Here is a 12989-nt window from a genome sequence, read left to right as displayed (position 1 = left end):
TTAGTAGATAAGTAACTATACTTGAAGTCTCGAATTCTCGATTTGTTTCAATGTTATTACTTATTAGCTTATTACTAAAAGACCGGATTCCCAATTGCATATTTTTATGGCGTGTTTTAAATTCTATAGAAACAAGCTAAAAATTTAAATCAAGATGAGATGTAGATTAATTTAAAGAAAGTTTTATATTGCACGAAATTATAATATGTTTTTTTTTTTCATAAAAATGTACTGAATAGTACCTACTTTTGTACAAATATTGTTGTATTCTTTTTATCATTGCTATATTATGTTGTTATAATATGAAGTATTGGACTTTTATTATGTTGTATAATTATTTATATTATAATGTATATTTCGGTGTAATAGGACGTACCTAATTAAGATAATGACTACAACGATAATCGATAGATTATCGATTACATATACACATTCAGACATAAGTACAGTACAGTATACTATTATACCGTCTATCCGCAGCAGCCAAACATTTTAATCAAATATTGTAAAGTACTAAAGTCAGTTATATACATAGTGTTAATTTATTATTATTTTATTAAAATTTTTTTTTCAATTTTCAATTTTAATATAATAGTTATTTATTACCAACTGATAAATAATAATATTATTTAAAAAATAGTATAAAAAAAATTTGAATTAGGTATACCTATATTAGGTATTACCTACTTATAAATTATAATAAGAATTTGTTTTTCATTTTAACATTTTAATAGCACGTTTTTAAGATGTTGGTTTCACAAAAATCAGGTCTTTAATTATTACAAATCTCTTTTGAATCGGTGTATGAGAAAAAAAACGTTAAAATGTAATTTGTAGACGGTAGGTCGGTAGATAAGTATTATATGTATAATAAATACAATAATATAATAGGTATATACATTATAGTATTATACAAGGTATATATATACAGTATATATTTAAATATTAGGTACATATGCATACATTATTTGATCTGTAAATAAACAAAATAAAATATAAATCAATCGTTATATCAGAATACGAATATATTCAGTTTATAAAACATTCTTATTATTATTATTAGCAAAAAACAAAAACTAATTGTAATGATACATAATAAGTGAATTTTTGATTCGATTTTTATTGTACTTTTATACGTCATTGAAATAAAAAATCCAGTAGGTACTTGAAGATTTTTTATAAAAAATATCTAAAAGCATAGGTACTTTGTCTTCTCGATCAGAAAATGTTTTACTTATTGTAGTTAGAGTTGTAAAAATTAACAACCTATAAACAAAAATGTTATTTGGGTGGAAACTAAACCATTGAAGACTATCACATATTTACTGGAACAAGTGAATCTACAGCCATGGTGTAATCGTGCATGTAGATTTTTTTTTGAAATTTTTTATTTTAATATATATTATTGTATACCTACTCATATCATAAAAAAAGAGAGTAAACAAATTTATTATTTATTTTTAAAATGTTGAGTATTGATGTAATCAGCAAATACTGAATGTACCATAGTACGTAAACATAATACCGACCGGGAGTATAAATTCATTGAAGTTAATTGATATATTTAAAAAAAAAATAATAATAATAACAACTTTGAAGTTTCGACGCTTAAGTATATATATTATTTAAGCCTGTCGAACCGCACAGACGTATTTATATCAAGTAAAGTGGCACCACAGGCATGTTATATTTATTATTATTACTTTTTTCTATATACATGCAGGTGACGACATTTCAATGAAAAATTCCCTATGTCTACAGCATATAATTACGCGTGCGGCCGTGTCGGTTGTGCGTCGATACGTATCCACCGTGTGAGATTATTATGACAAGTGTTGTACCTAAGTATCTGTATGCTATATTATCTATCTTATATTTTGGCATCGAACCGTGTTCACCGTGCGTGTGTATCGTAATGGGAGTGAGTACGGTACGCTCTAAGTTTGACCGAGGGCTGGGTTTAAAAATAATTTATAACGTTCTTGAAGTCACGTTGTCATTCTTCGTTTCTCGGCTGCGGTCGCTTTTTTGGCAGTTCAATAACAGTCGCTGCCGCCGTCGCAGTGCGAGTGCACACTCGTCGTTGTGTCGCAGCCGTCAACCGTGTACGTCGTACGGTGTCATTATTGTTTTTGTTTCATTTTTTTTTTTTTTGCTTTGCTATTAGTTATCTAATAATATTATGTTCTGATTTTGGATACAATGATAGTGCTCTGGTGTTCATAAAACTCCAACTATGTCGTGTTACTGTCCGAACTGGATGAACGAGAGCGCGTTGGAAGTGCCCATTAACCTCGATCATCAGTCGGATCTACTTAAGGTCCGTAATAAAAATAGTATAGACACATTATAATTATAACAGAGTAGTGATAAAATGTTGTAACATACTGTAGTTTAAACCTATTTTATACACAATCTTACTAGTTACTTGTATCTATAATATACTCGAGAAGAAGTCAAATTAATATAATTGTCTAAATAATTACGAAAAAAAAATTGGATAGTATCCTTATAAAATGATTAATAATGATATTATACTTGATTAAAGGCCTTATAATTCGAGTTTAATGATCAATAATATAAAAATAAATATTTTAATAACTAGATTATAATATTGTACATGTCACAATATGAGAGATATCAACTATTATCACACTAACACTTCATAATTAAGAATTAATAAAAATTTCAATTGTATAATAATATTTTCAAAAATGTTGGAAAATGTTTTTTCTTAATTTTTTTCGATTATGGTTAATTTTCATATTCAGGTCGCGAGTTTAAAAATACATCTAGACATTACGTGCACTTAATGACTACTAATAGTCGACAATATTGAGATCGAGATGGCTATTTCGGGAGAACGAGGAGCTACTAACCACCACGCGCTCGTTAAATTATGTTTACTTGTACACCTATGCCAAACAATAATTTTTTAATTCAATGTATACGTACCTATTCTATGTATGGACACTTCCCCCATCATCCACTGCAATATATTATATTCGTTAAGTGTTTTAGGATGTTTAGCCTTATAATGCATGGGGCGTTAATAACGCCGCGTTATAGTATTCATTTTAGTTGAAATATAATCGATCAAAATATGGTATTCCAGATTTATAAATAAGTATAACTCTAATAAATTTTAACGTGAACAATAATATTGTGATTGCATAAATGTTTTGACAACTATTGAAATAGTTTAATTGGTTAATTTTACTTATTTTAGTAGGTAATTTATGTTAGGTACTAACTAATTTATGCACTTATTTTAGATTCAAAAACAAATAGGTACCAATACGAATCTAAATATATTTTATTCAATCTAGTAATTTATTATCATGACTTTAAATTTACAACGTCTCAGGTCTCTATACTATTTCGATAACCAATATTGGTGACAATGAACAAAATACAAATTGTATGTTATATATAATTGTTTAAATTCATAAAACGCCCTCTGCTGCTGTGTCCGTATATCAGGTATATTTTCATTAATTCATTTTTATATTTCTTCTTTGGAATAATTTATAATCAATAGATGATATAATATGAATACTTGCAAAGTACACAAAACCTGTATCTCTTAGTCTTGGATTTGTAGTTTCTAATTTTCAGGTAACAATAAAATAAAGGTATATAATATATATATATATACATATACATATTAATATAGGCTTTGACAAAAACAATTAACACCGCTATTTAACTTTTACTTTCTTTTGCTTTTACTTTTAATATTTCAAGTACCTATAAAATTACAAAAATATTTAGATACTTTTAATAATAACTATTTAAATGCATTTATTCAAACACTTTTCAAGACTGCAACCATGACTCAATTTCATAATTTTCTGAAAAAAAATATCAAGTTGGTATACGGTATACCTTACTGCAATTTTTACACAAACAATTTTTTCCTGTACTAAACTTATACTTTTATGTATTTAATTTAATTTAATTTATTTATTCTATAGTAGGAGGTGCCCATGATGATTTTTATTTTATAAAATGTACTACCTTATAGTTTTTATACCTTTATGATAATATCGCTACATACAGGTATTTATTTTTTTAATCAAGTAAATAAATATATCTTGACTTTTGTTTTCTCTAAAAATGTTCATTAATCATTAAAGTTATAACTTAAATAGTTATATGTATACAAATTTATAATTATGGAAAAATACAAAATAACCATATGTATCACGATTATCTGTAAAGGTATCTATATTTCCTTTGCAGTGTCAGACAGTGGAACAGCAGCATTTATATACGACGACTAAGTCCCAGACGGGTATTGACTCATGAAGTCGCATCTAAAAGATGCAAGGAAAATGTACCTCTGTATATGATATAAAATGATTAATATGTAATATGTATATTAGTTACTATAATACATAAACAAAAGTTAACCAACAACTTACATGGAGATTTCATTTTTAAATTACCTAACCTGATTTTACATATCTAATGGTTAGTACACAAAGATAACCAAAATAATAATATAATTATAAAGTAGGTATAGTACCCACACTATTAATTTAAAAGAATAAAAAGATTTTGAAATTTTTCTTTGCGTTCGAAAAAAATATCGAAATATTTTTATATTTTTAAACATAGTTTAAATTTGTTCATATGCTTCAAAAAAAATTTAATTAAAATTATTCTGAATTTCTCAAACTAATTTATTGTAGTAACAAACAAATTATTATACACATCTTATTTATAATAAAATAGGTATAACTATATCATGGTATGTTGGTGTGTAAAAATGTAATAATTATTATCTATTTGTCAATATAAAATATTTTAAATACAATTGTATATTATTATAGGTAGTAAATAGTAATAAAGAAAACAATCTAATAAATATAATGACGAATATTCATAAAAATAAACGTACCTACTTGAAGTTAAAATTAAAACTTATTTTGTAATCATTTGAAAATTATATTAGTATTTAAAGAAATTTTAAATCACTAATTATGTATTTTATTATGTTACAAGGTTATAACATTTGTTTGATATTTTTAAACAGACATTTATCAGTTTAAATAATTTTAAAATTAATTTTTTAGTACACAATAATAAATTGTTTTCATCAGTTTTTTCCCTAATTTTTAGCTGACAACCTTTAAGAGTGTTTTACGGTACCTAATTTTAATTATATAGATACACTGAAATAATGGACAATTCTAATACCTAACCGTTTAGGTTTTTCTAGAACTTGAAACTAAAACCATTTCAAAATTGAACAATTATTGGAGGAGAATAGAATTAATAAATATTATAATAATTTAAGATCGTATGGAATTTTATGTGATAAAAATGAGAATAAAAATATATTTTAAATAAACTAAATTTGACAGATGTTCTTAATTAAAAAGATTGCCAAGAAATTATAAACAAGTCTTAATAGAGCAATCAAATTAAAAATGGGCACTTACGGATTGTTCTCAAGGCCATATGCAACCTATATATTTGTTCACTTATTTATTTAAAAGTTTTTGTGACAAAATAATTAGATGTTTAATTATTATTAACTTGAATGATTATCTATAATAACAATAATTGTCAATCAATTGTGTAACCTTATCAAAATATTAATTTATTTTTAGGGACCAGAAATTGTACATGTTTCAAAATTTTACAAAGAAGGCATAGAAGGAAAATTTCTAAGTAATATAGCACCAGATGCTAGGACCTTGTACGAGACGTTTCGGAAAGGCGCAAAAGTTTCAAGTGATATTTTTTTTCTTCTAAAATTGGTAATGTATTATGAATTAAAAAAATATATTGATATTTCATGTACTTTTAGACAATGGAAAGTGCTTAGGCTGGCGTGAAAATATCAGTAAACCATTTCAATGGATTCATTACAACGAGACATTACTTCGCGCTCGCAATTTCGGTTCAGGTCTATTAGGTTTTGGATTTCCAAAAACTAACCAGATTTTCATCGGAATATTTAGTCAAAACTGTCCTGAATGGATTTTAACAGAACAAGCGGCTTATTGCTTTTCTATGGTAATTGTACCACTTTACGATACACTGGGTCCAGAAGCATGTTCATTCATTATAAACCAAGGTATTGTTAGTATTATTATGTATTTCGTGTAGAGTTATGTGAACATAGTGGTTCAATTACCATTTATACTACATTTCAAAAGAGAACATACCGGTTTCGCGCATGCCGACTGACGGCTGCCAGCCGTCCCGAAGCTAATTTCTCCCACTTAGGCCGATACGACCCATCGATCGCGCACGAAAGTTGCTGATCAAAGTGTGCCGACGAGTATATCGGTTGACAACAAGCAGTCGTTACTAGCGCGCTCGTCGTAACCGGTGGTAATTGGTGGGGGATGCGCGCCGCCGAACGTAAACTGGTCCGACACCCGGTATGTTCTCTTTTGAAATGTAGTATAGATAGATAGGGGGGGGGGTAACTTATGATTAATTGTATGACCAGTGTTGAGACCAGATAAGTAAAAATTATCTAGATATAGATAAAAGATTATTGCTCTAATATTATCTAGATTAAGATAAGATAGCATGTATTTAAATTATCTCAGATAAGATAAAATACAAACAAAATTTATCTAGATAAAAAAAAAGATGAACATTTAAATGTTTAAAATAGTTTAATTTAACCAACAATTAAATTAATATTTTATCGTGGAAAATTAATATATCTACTAATAATTGAAATCTTAAGATTAAGAATACAGATTTTTTAAACATAACATAAATAATGACCATCAATATTCCACAATTTTCTTTATATATGTTTACCCATTGGCCATTTGTCATTCTTACTTACATAATTTCAAAGATTAATATAAGTATAGTTTGTGTTTTAAAATGAATTAAAAGTTGAACAATGAGACTTATTAAATTAAGTACTCTATCTTATAGTACCATAAAAATTAATCAATTTTGAAGTTTAAATTGTTAATAAATAACTACTTCCATAAACCATTTTTAAAACATTTATATTGTATTTAATGACAATACAAAATAAAATGTATGCATAAGAAACATTTTAAATTTTAAGCATTATAATTCAAAACATAATTCTTCCAAACAAAAATCTCTTTTTATTAATAACATAAAAATTCCAAATTAAAATTTTACATAATGCATAATAATAATGAATATTTTTAAATAATTAATAAGTGTAATATTATATTTTATACATAATCAGTTATTACTTTTCAACTTTAAAATAAAAAAAAAATAATAATAATAATATATACATGTACATATACAAATGTTGGGATTTTTCGATTTACTTATATTATCTAGATAATTACTAAAAAGATAACGATTTTTTTATCTTAAATAATCCTTAGATACCTATCCACATTTTCATCTAGATAAGATAAAATATAAATAAATATTATCTAGATGAAATATCTAGATAAATTTATCTAGATAAGTCTCAACACTGTGTATGACGTGGTATGTGATAATTTAGCGGAAATATCAGTAGTGGTGGTCGACACGGACGAGAAATGCAATCAGTTATTAGATAGATCGCCTAAGTGTCTTCGGCGAATAATTGTCATCCGTGGTGTCCGACCATCAACTAGCCAGAAAGCCAAGAACCGTGGTGTAGAATTATTGACTTTTGACGAAGTGGAGAAAGCTGGAGCATCTAAACCGTATCCTGAACAGGTAATCATTTACATATGATGTGTCATTATAAGTCATAACTTATGAAAATTATGTCAAATAAAATTGTATATAAATAAAAATTTGTTTATCGTAAATAACTTTCTACAAGGGAATAATTTTTAAAATTTATTAAAATTTTTGTTTTAGCTTGAAAAAAGATAATAAAAGGGAAGCAATACATTTTTAATTTACCATAATTAAATAAAACTTAATGTTTTCTCGATTGCACAAAAAAAACTTACATGTAAGACATTGAATCATGATATGTTTTTTAAATTTAATTTTATGAAATACGTATTAATTATCATTAAAAAATAAAAATAATTTCAATATTTAATTCATACCTACTAAATTGGTATTGGTCAGAAAAAAAATGTGTACTTTGTAACAAAAACATATTCACATTTTCATGTTAAAAATACCGGAAATACATAACTAAAATTCTTTTTCTAAGAATTAAAAGCATAAATGATGACAAAATTCATCCAGTCATAAAATAATTTTTGTGAGGGGACCGGGGTAAGGGCAATAAATTACAGTTACTGGCCAAGGATGCAAACATAAATGCAGTCTTTTACTATTGATAGGTATTCAAATAATTAACCCAGAAAAAAAACCATAGTATAATAATATAAATAGTTCGTTTGATCTGAATTACTGAGATAACTAAATATGTGTATAAATTAAAAACTAGAATAATTTATTTGTTCATATTTTTTCTCAAATTAAAAATTATAAATATTTTTTTTTAACAAATGCTTATACCTATAATTTTATTATAATCAATACATAGGGTTTGAAATTTTGGCCTGATTTAATCTGTAAACATAATCATCTTGTCTATAAATAGCCCCCAAAACCTACTGATTTGTGCACAATATGCTATACTTCGGGCACCACGGGATTACCCAAAGGAGTGATGCTGACCCACGGCAATGTAGTCGCAGCTATCAGTGCCGTTCTAGTTCAACTTTCCCGATATAGACCGAGCGTGGGTGACGTGATGATCTCGTACTTACCTTTAGCACACATGTTGGAAAGGTGTTGTGAAGTATGTATACGATGAATACATAAATGTTTCAAACTTCCCATCTAACGTCAATAATGTCCGGGTTCACAGAATGGCATGTATTTGGTTGGCGGTTCGGTTGGCTTTTACAGTGGAAACATCAAGTATTTATTTGAAGATATGAAGGTGCTGAAGCCAACGATTATGCCCAGTGTCCCTCGTCTGCTTAACAGAATCTATGAGACGGAAATGGCGAATATTGTTCCGCAGTTTTTCAAACGCGTCATGTTTAACATGGCGCTTCGGTCAAAAGAAAATGAAATTAAAAAGTTTGGTTTGTCTCCTAATTATATTATCGTTCAAATGACCTAGTTGCTTTACTCTGCCATTGTTTTTTTTTTTTTTTTTTTATTGTTTTTTTAGAGGCATCATCCGAAAGAACAGTATTTGGGACCGGTTGGTTTTTGGCACTTTGCAGAGGAACATGGGTGGACGCCTGAGACTGATGATTACGGGCTCGGCCCCATTAGCCGGTAACGTTTTGACATTCATGAGATGTGCACTCGGATGTATTGTGAGTTAAGCCAATTAAAAAAAATATTTGAGTTGCTTTTTCTCGTTACATTAGCGTACCTATATTACTGTATTCATCAGGTGGTAGAGGGATACGGCCAAACTGAGTGTACGGCACCCATTACGCTGTCGATCCAAGGCGATATGCACACAGAACATGTGGGACCGCCAATAGCTTGCAACTTGGTTAAACTGGCCGACGTACCGGAAATGGAATATTACGCGACCTCTAACCAAGGAGAAATTTGCGTAAAAGGGTCTAACATATTTCAAGGGTACTTTAAAGATCCTGATGCCGTTTCGTTCGACGACCATGGTTGGCATCATACTGGAGATATTGGAATGTGGCTTTCTGTGAGTGTCAAAGATTCATTACATTCATACATTATTTATCTTATAATCATAATTTATGTATTTATTTATGATATATTTATAATAACTGATAATTAATATTTATTATTTATTTAATAATAATGAGTAGTATTTTTTTTTGTTTTTAGAACGGCACTCTTAAAATAATCGATCGCAAGCGACATATATTTAAACTCTCTCAAGGGGAATATATTGTTCCAGAAAAAATCGAAACAATTTATCATAAAAGCCAATATGTAAAACAAGTATTTGTCCACGGAGAATCGATAAAGGTAATTCATTATTTGTATCAATTGTTGACTACTATTTAAATGTTTCTCGAAAGAAAATTAGAACTGAGAGTTACTATTAAACGAAAAATTAAATTTACATTTAATAGTAATTGTATAATCATTAAAGATATTATCGTATAGGTATGTAACTGCTTATTTTCAAATGATAATATTCGTACATACGATATCAATTTACGCAAGTATTAAAATTAAAAGTGTTTTTGTTACTGAATTAATTAATATTTTATAAGCATTTTCATTGATTCCATTTTATCACATACACCTACTGGCTATGTCAGTGGCGAATATAACAATCGTTTAGTTACCAAATGTTAACGGGGCTCCCGCGTATTTTTACAGTTTATTTGGTAACTTATACACAGCAAAGAGATTTTGTAAAAGGTATGTCGTATGTACCATGACTTATAAAATTATATCGAATCTTGTATTAAATTTTCAAATATTAGATTTAAAAAGAAAAATTTTTATGAATTTCTAGCTTAAAATAATTTTCGAATTTTCGTAATTCAAACTTTGAATGCTTATAAAAAAAATTGTGATTATATATTTCTTTTGTTTTTCAACTGCTATTGTAAAAATATGTTAGGAGCCTTGTATTTAATTTTAAAATCTTAGATTTAAAAAGAAAATTTTTTATGAATTTTTAGCTTAAAATAATTTTCAAATTTTCGTGAATTTTACGTATTTTGTCGAAATTTAAACTTTGAATGCTTATAAAAAAAATTGTGACTGAATTTCTTTTATTTTTCAACTGCTATTATAACAATATGTTTAAAACCTTGTATTAAATTTTCAAGATCTTCTACCCAAAAATAAATTTTTATCGATATTAATTTAAAAAAAACTAATAATGATCGAAAATTGCATATGCCCACTTAAGTTCAACTTAAGTCAAAAATTTTTGAAAATTGTATGGTGGATAGAATATATTTATATAAACATTTGGTGAAAATTTCATGTATCTATGGTCATTTGTTTTAAAGTTACATCAAAAACCAAAGTTGATTTTGTCGAAAATTTGATTATGCGTAAAATTTCCCGTTTTTCCGTTAATTTTTAGTTTGTTCATCCAGATTATTTGGAAAAATATTAAGAATTTTTTTTCTTTTGACCCCCCAAAGTACCAACTAGATTCACTTTCTGATCGAACGAGGTACTGAAGTCAAAAATCGAAGCACTTTTACTGCCCCAAAACGTGATGATAGGCACAAAAAAAAACATAAAATAAAATAAAAAATAAATAAAAACACACATCATGGTAAAATCAATACATTCATCGTTCCGCTCAGAATCTAAAATTCATTGAAAAGGTTTTAAAATAAGTGAAAACCACAAATGTATAATACAACACTATTTATAGTTAGGTAGGTATATTTCTAAGAAAATTGTCACAATTCATGATAATCGACAATCATAAAAATTATAAAATAAGATATTAAGAAATATTAAGAAATAATAATAATAATAATAATAAATAATGAGTACCTAACAAGCCTGGTATTATTAAACGTGACTTCGTGGGCTCGTAGCTATTGATATATCTTATATAATAATATTATGGTCATACGGGCGACTAAATGTCACATTTTCACATTGTTACAATGTTATCTCTATATTATAAATTATTATTTATTATTTTATTAGTACATACTTCATTAATATAACATATTAATTGTTATTTATAAAAATAATTACGAAAATATCTTCTTTTTTTCCAACAATATTTTCTAATGTTCTACGAATTTAAAATCGACGAACCGTTATAGACTAAAATACATTCTAGATAAAATGAAAATTCAAAATTAACTTAATTGGTAATATTAAAAAAATAGAAGTTGATTTTAAGTTAACGTAGATAAAAATACGTTAAGTTAAAGTTAAGTTAATTAAAACAGCGAACTAGTAAGTAAGTTTGTAAGTTAAGTTAATAAGTTAAAATTAACTTAACTTTTAACTTATTAACTCGTTAATGCCCAGCCTTGATTAGAATTTTCAAATGTTAGAGGCCAGTTTTCCCAAAATTTAATTTTGAATTACCTAGCTAGTGTAAGTAAATGCATTGTTTGTTTTTGTTCGAATTACCGCGTGATTTTCAAGGAACCGAGTATTTACTTCGAATTACTGAAAGTTTCGAATTATCGAAGGTTTGAATTATTGAGAGTCGACTGTATATATTTTAGTCATCTTAATCAGCCGATAATTTGTACGATGTAAAGTAATGATTTTATGTATCACAAGATTATAGTATACTAATATAATATGATAATATGTTTTATGTATAGTAGTTTATAATTTTACGATTTTCTATAGGTATTAATAAAAATATATAGTCACAAGTTTCATTGAAAAAATTTTATATTTAAATGCATAGATACTTCTTTACGTTATTTGTATGTTTTTACTTTTTTAGTCGTGTATCATAGCCATAGTGGTTCCCATGGTAGACGTCATTAAATCTTGGGCGCAAGAGAATGGCATATCTGGTACGCTGTCAGTGTTGTGCGCGAACCCCGAGGTCAAGAAGCTTATAATGGATGACATGACGGCTTGGGGAAAAGACGGTGGTCTTAAGTCATTCGAACAAGTACTAACTTACTGTTTTATTTGTTATAATAATGACATAATATCATTAAATGTATTATTTAACTTATTATTCTTACAATGCCTGATTATTAGTGTTCTAAAAGTATTATTAGTCTAATCAATTTATTTACTGTAAACGCATTATTTTGTTGAAGGTGAAAGACATTTATCTGCATCCTGACCCTTTTTCTGTGCAAAATGGACTGTTAACACCAACGTTCAAAATGAAACGTCCCCAGGTTAGGTCATACTTCGCTCCACAGATCGAAGACATGTACATGAAGTTGAAATGAACGGTTACCTAATATAATATACACATTATAAACACAATATGAGTGACAATGTTGAATACAATAATAATATATACTTTCCTGTTATATTGAACCCGATAGTATTCTCTATTTCTGTCATACACGTGTATAATAATATAATGCCGGTATTATAATAAGTGCATAATATAGGTATTGTCGTATTGATAA

The 12989-nt window shown here is 27.3% G+C and overlaps 1 protein-coding gene across 1 annotated transcript; it reads left to right on the top strand.

The window, feature by feature from the left end:
• Window positions 1-2019: 2019 nt before the first annotated feature.
• LOC107168076 (long-chain-fatty-acid--CoA ligase 5) lies at window positions 2020-12894 on the top strand. The gene is made up of 12 exons (XM_015517349.2): window positions 2020-2105; window positions 2210-2320; window positions 5622-5745; window positions 5822-6091; window positions 7481-7680; window positions 8531-8731; window positions 8801-9018; window positions 9113-9263; window positions 9344-9616; window positions 9763-9906; window positions 12338-12511; window positions 12666-12894. Exons 2-12 carry the CDS (start codon window positions 2237-2239, stop codon window positions 12801-12803), a joined length of 1977 nt encoding a protein of 658 aa, XP_015372835.1. The 5' UTR covers window positions 2020-2105; window positions 2210-2236; the 3' UTR covers window positions 12804-12894.
• The last annotated feature ends 95 nt before the right edge of the window (window positions 12895-12989 follow it).

Source organism: Diuraphis noxia, unplaced genomic scaffold, assembly GCF_037042655.1.
Source record: "Diuraphis noxia isolate RWA-SAM2 unplaced genomic scaffold, SU_Dnox_SAM2 contig0003, whole genome shotgun sequence".
Taxonomy (NCBI): Eukaryota; Metazoa; Arthropoda; class Insecta; order Hemiptera; family Aphididae; genus Diuraphis; species Diuraphis noxia.
The sequence above is the reverse complement of the archived record's forward strand: the minus strand, read 5'-3'. Positions and strand labels throughout refer to the sequence as shown.

Coding starts and splice junctions, on each gene's coding strand:
- LOC107168076 (XM_015517349.2), top strand. CDS start 2,237: ATGTCGTGTTACTGTCCGAACTGGATGAACGAGAGCGCGTTGGAAGTG. Junction 5,746..5,821: donor GAAAGGCGCAAAAGTTTCAA/GTGATATTTTTT, acceptor ATGTACTTTTAG/ACAATGGAAAGTGCTTAGGC. Junction 7,681..8,530: donor CTAAACCGTATCCTGAACAG/GTAATCATTTAC, acceptor GTCTATAAATAG/CCCCCAAAACCTACTGATTT.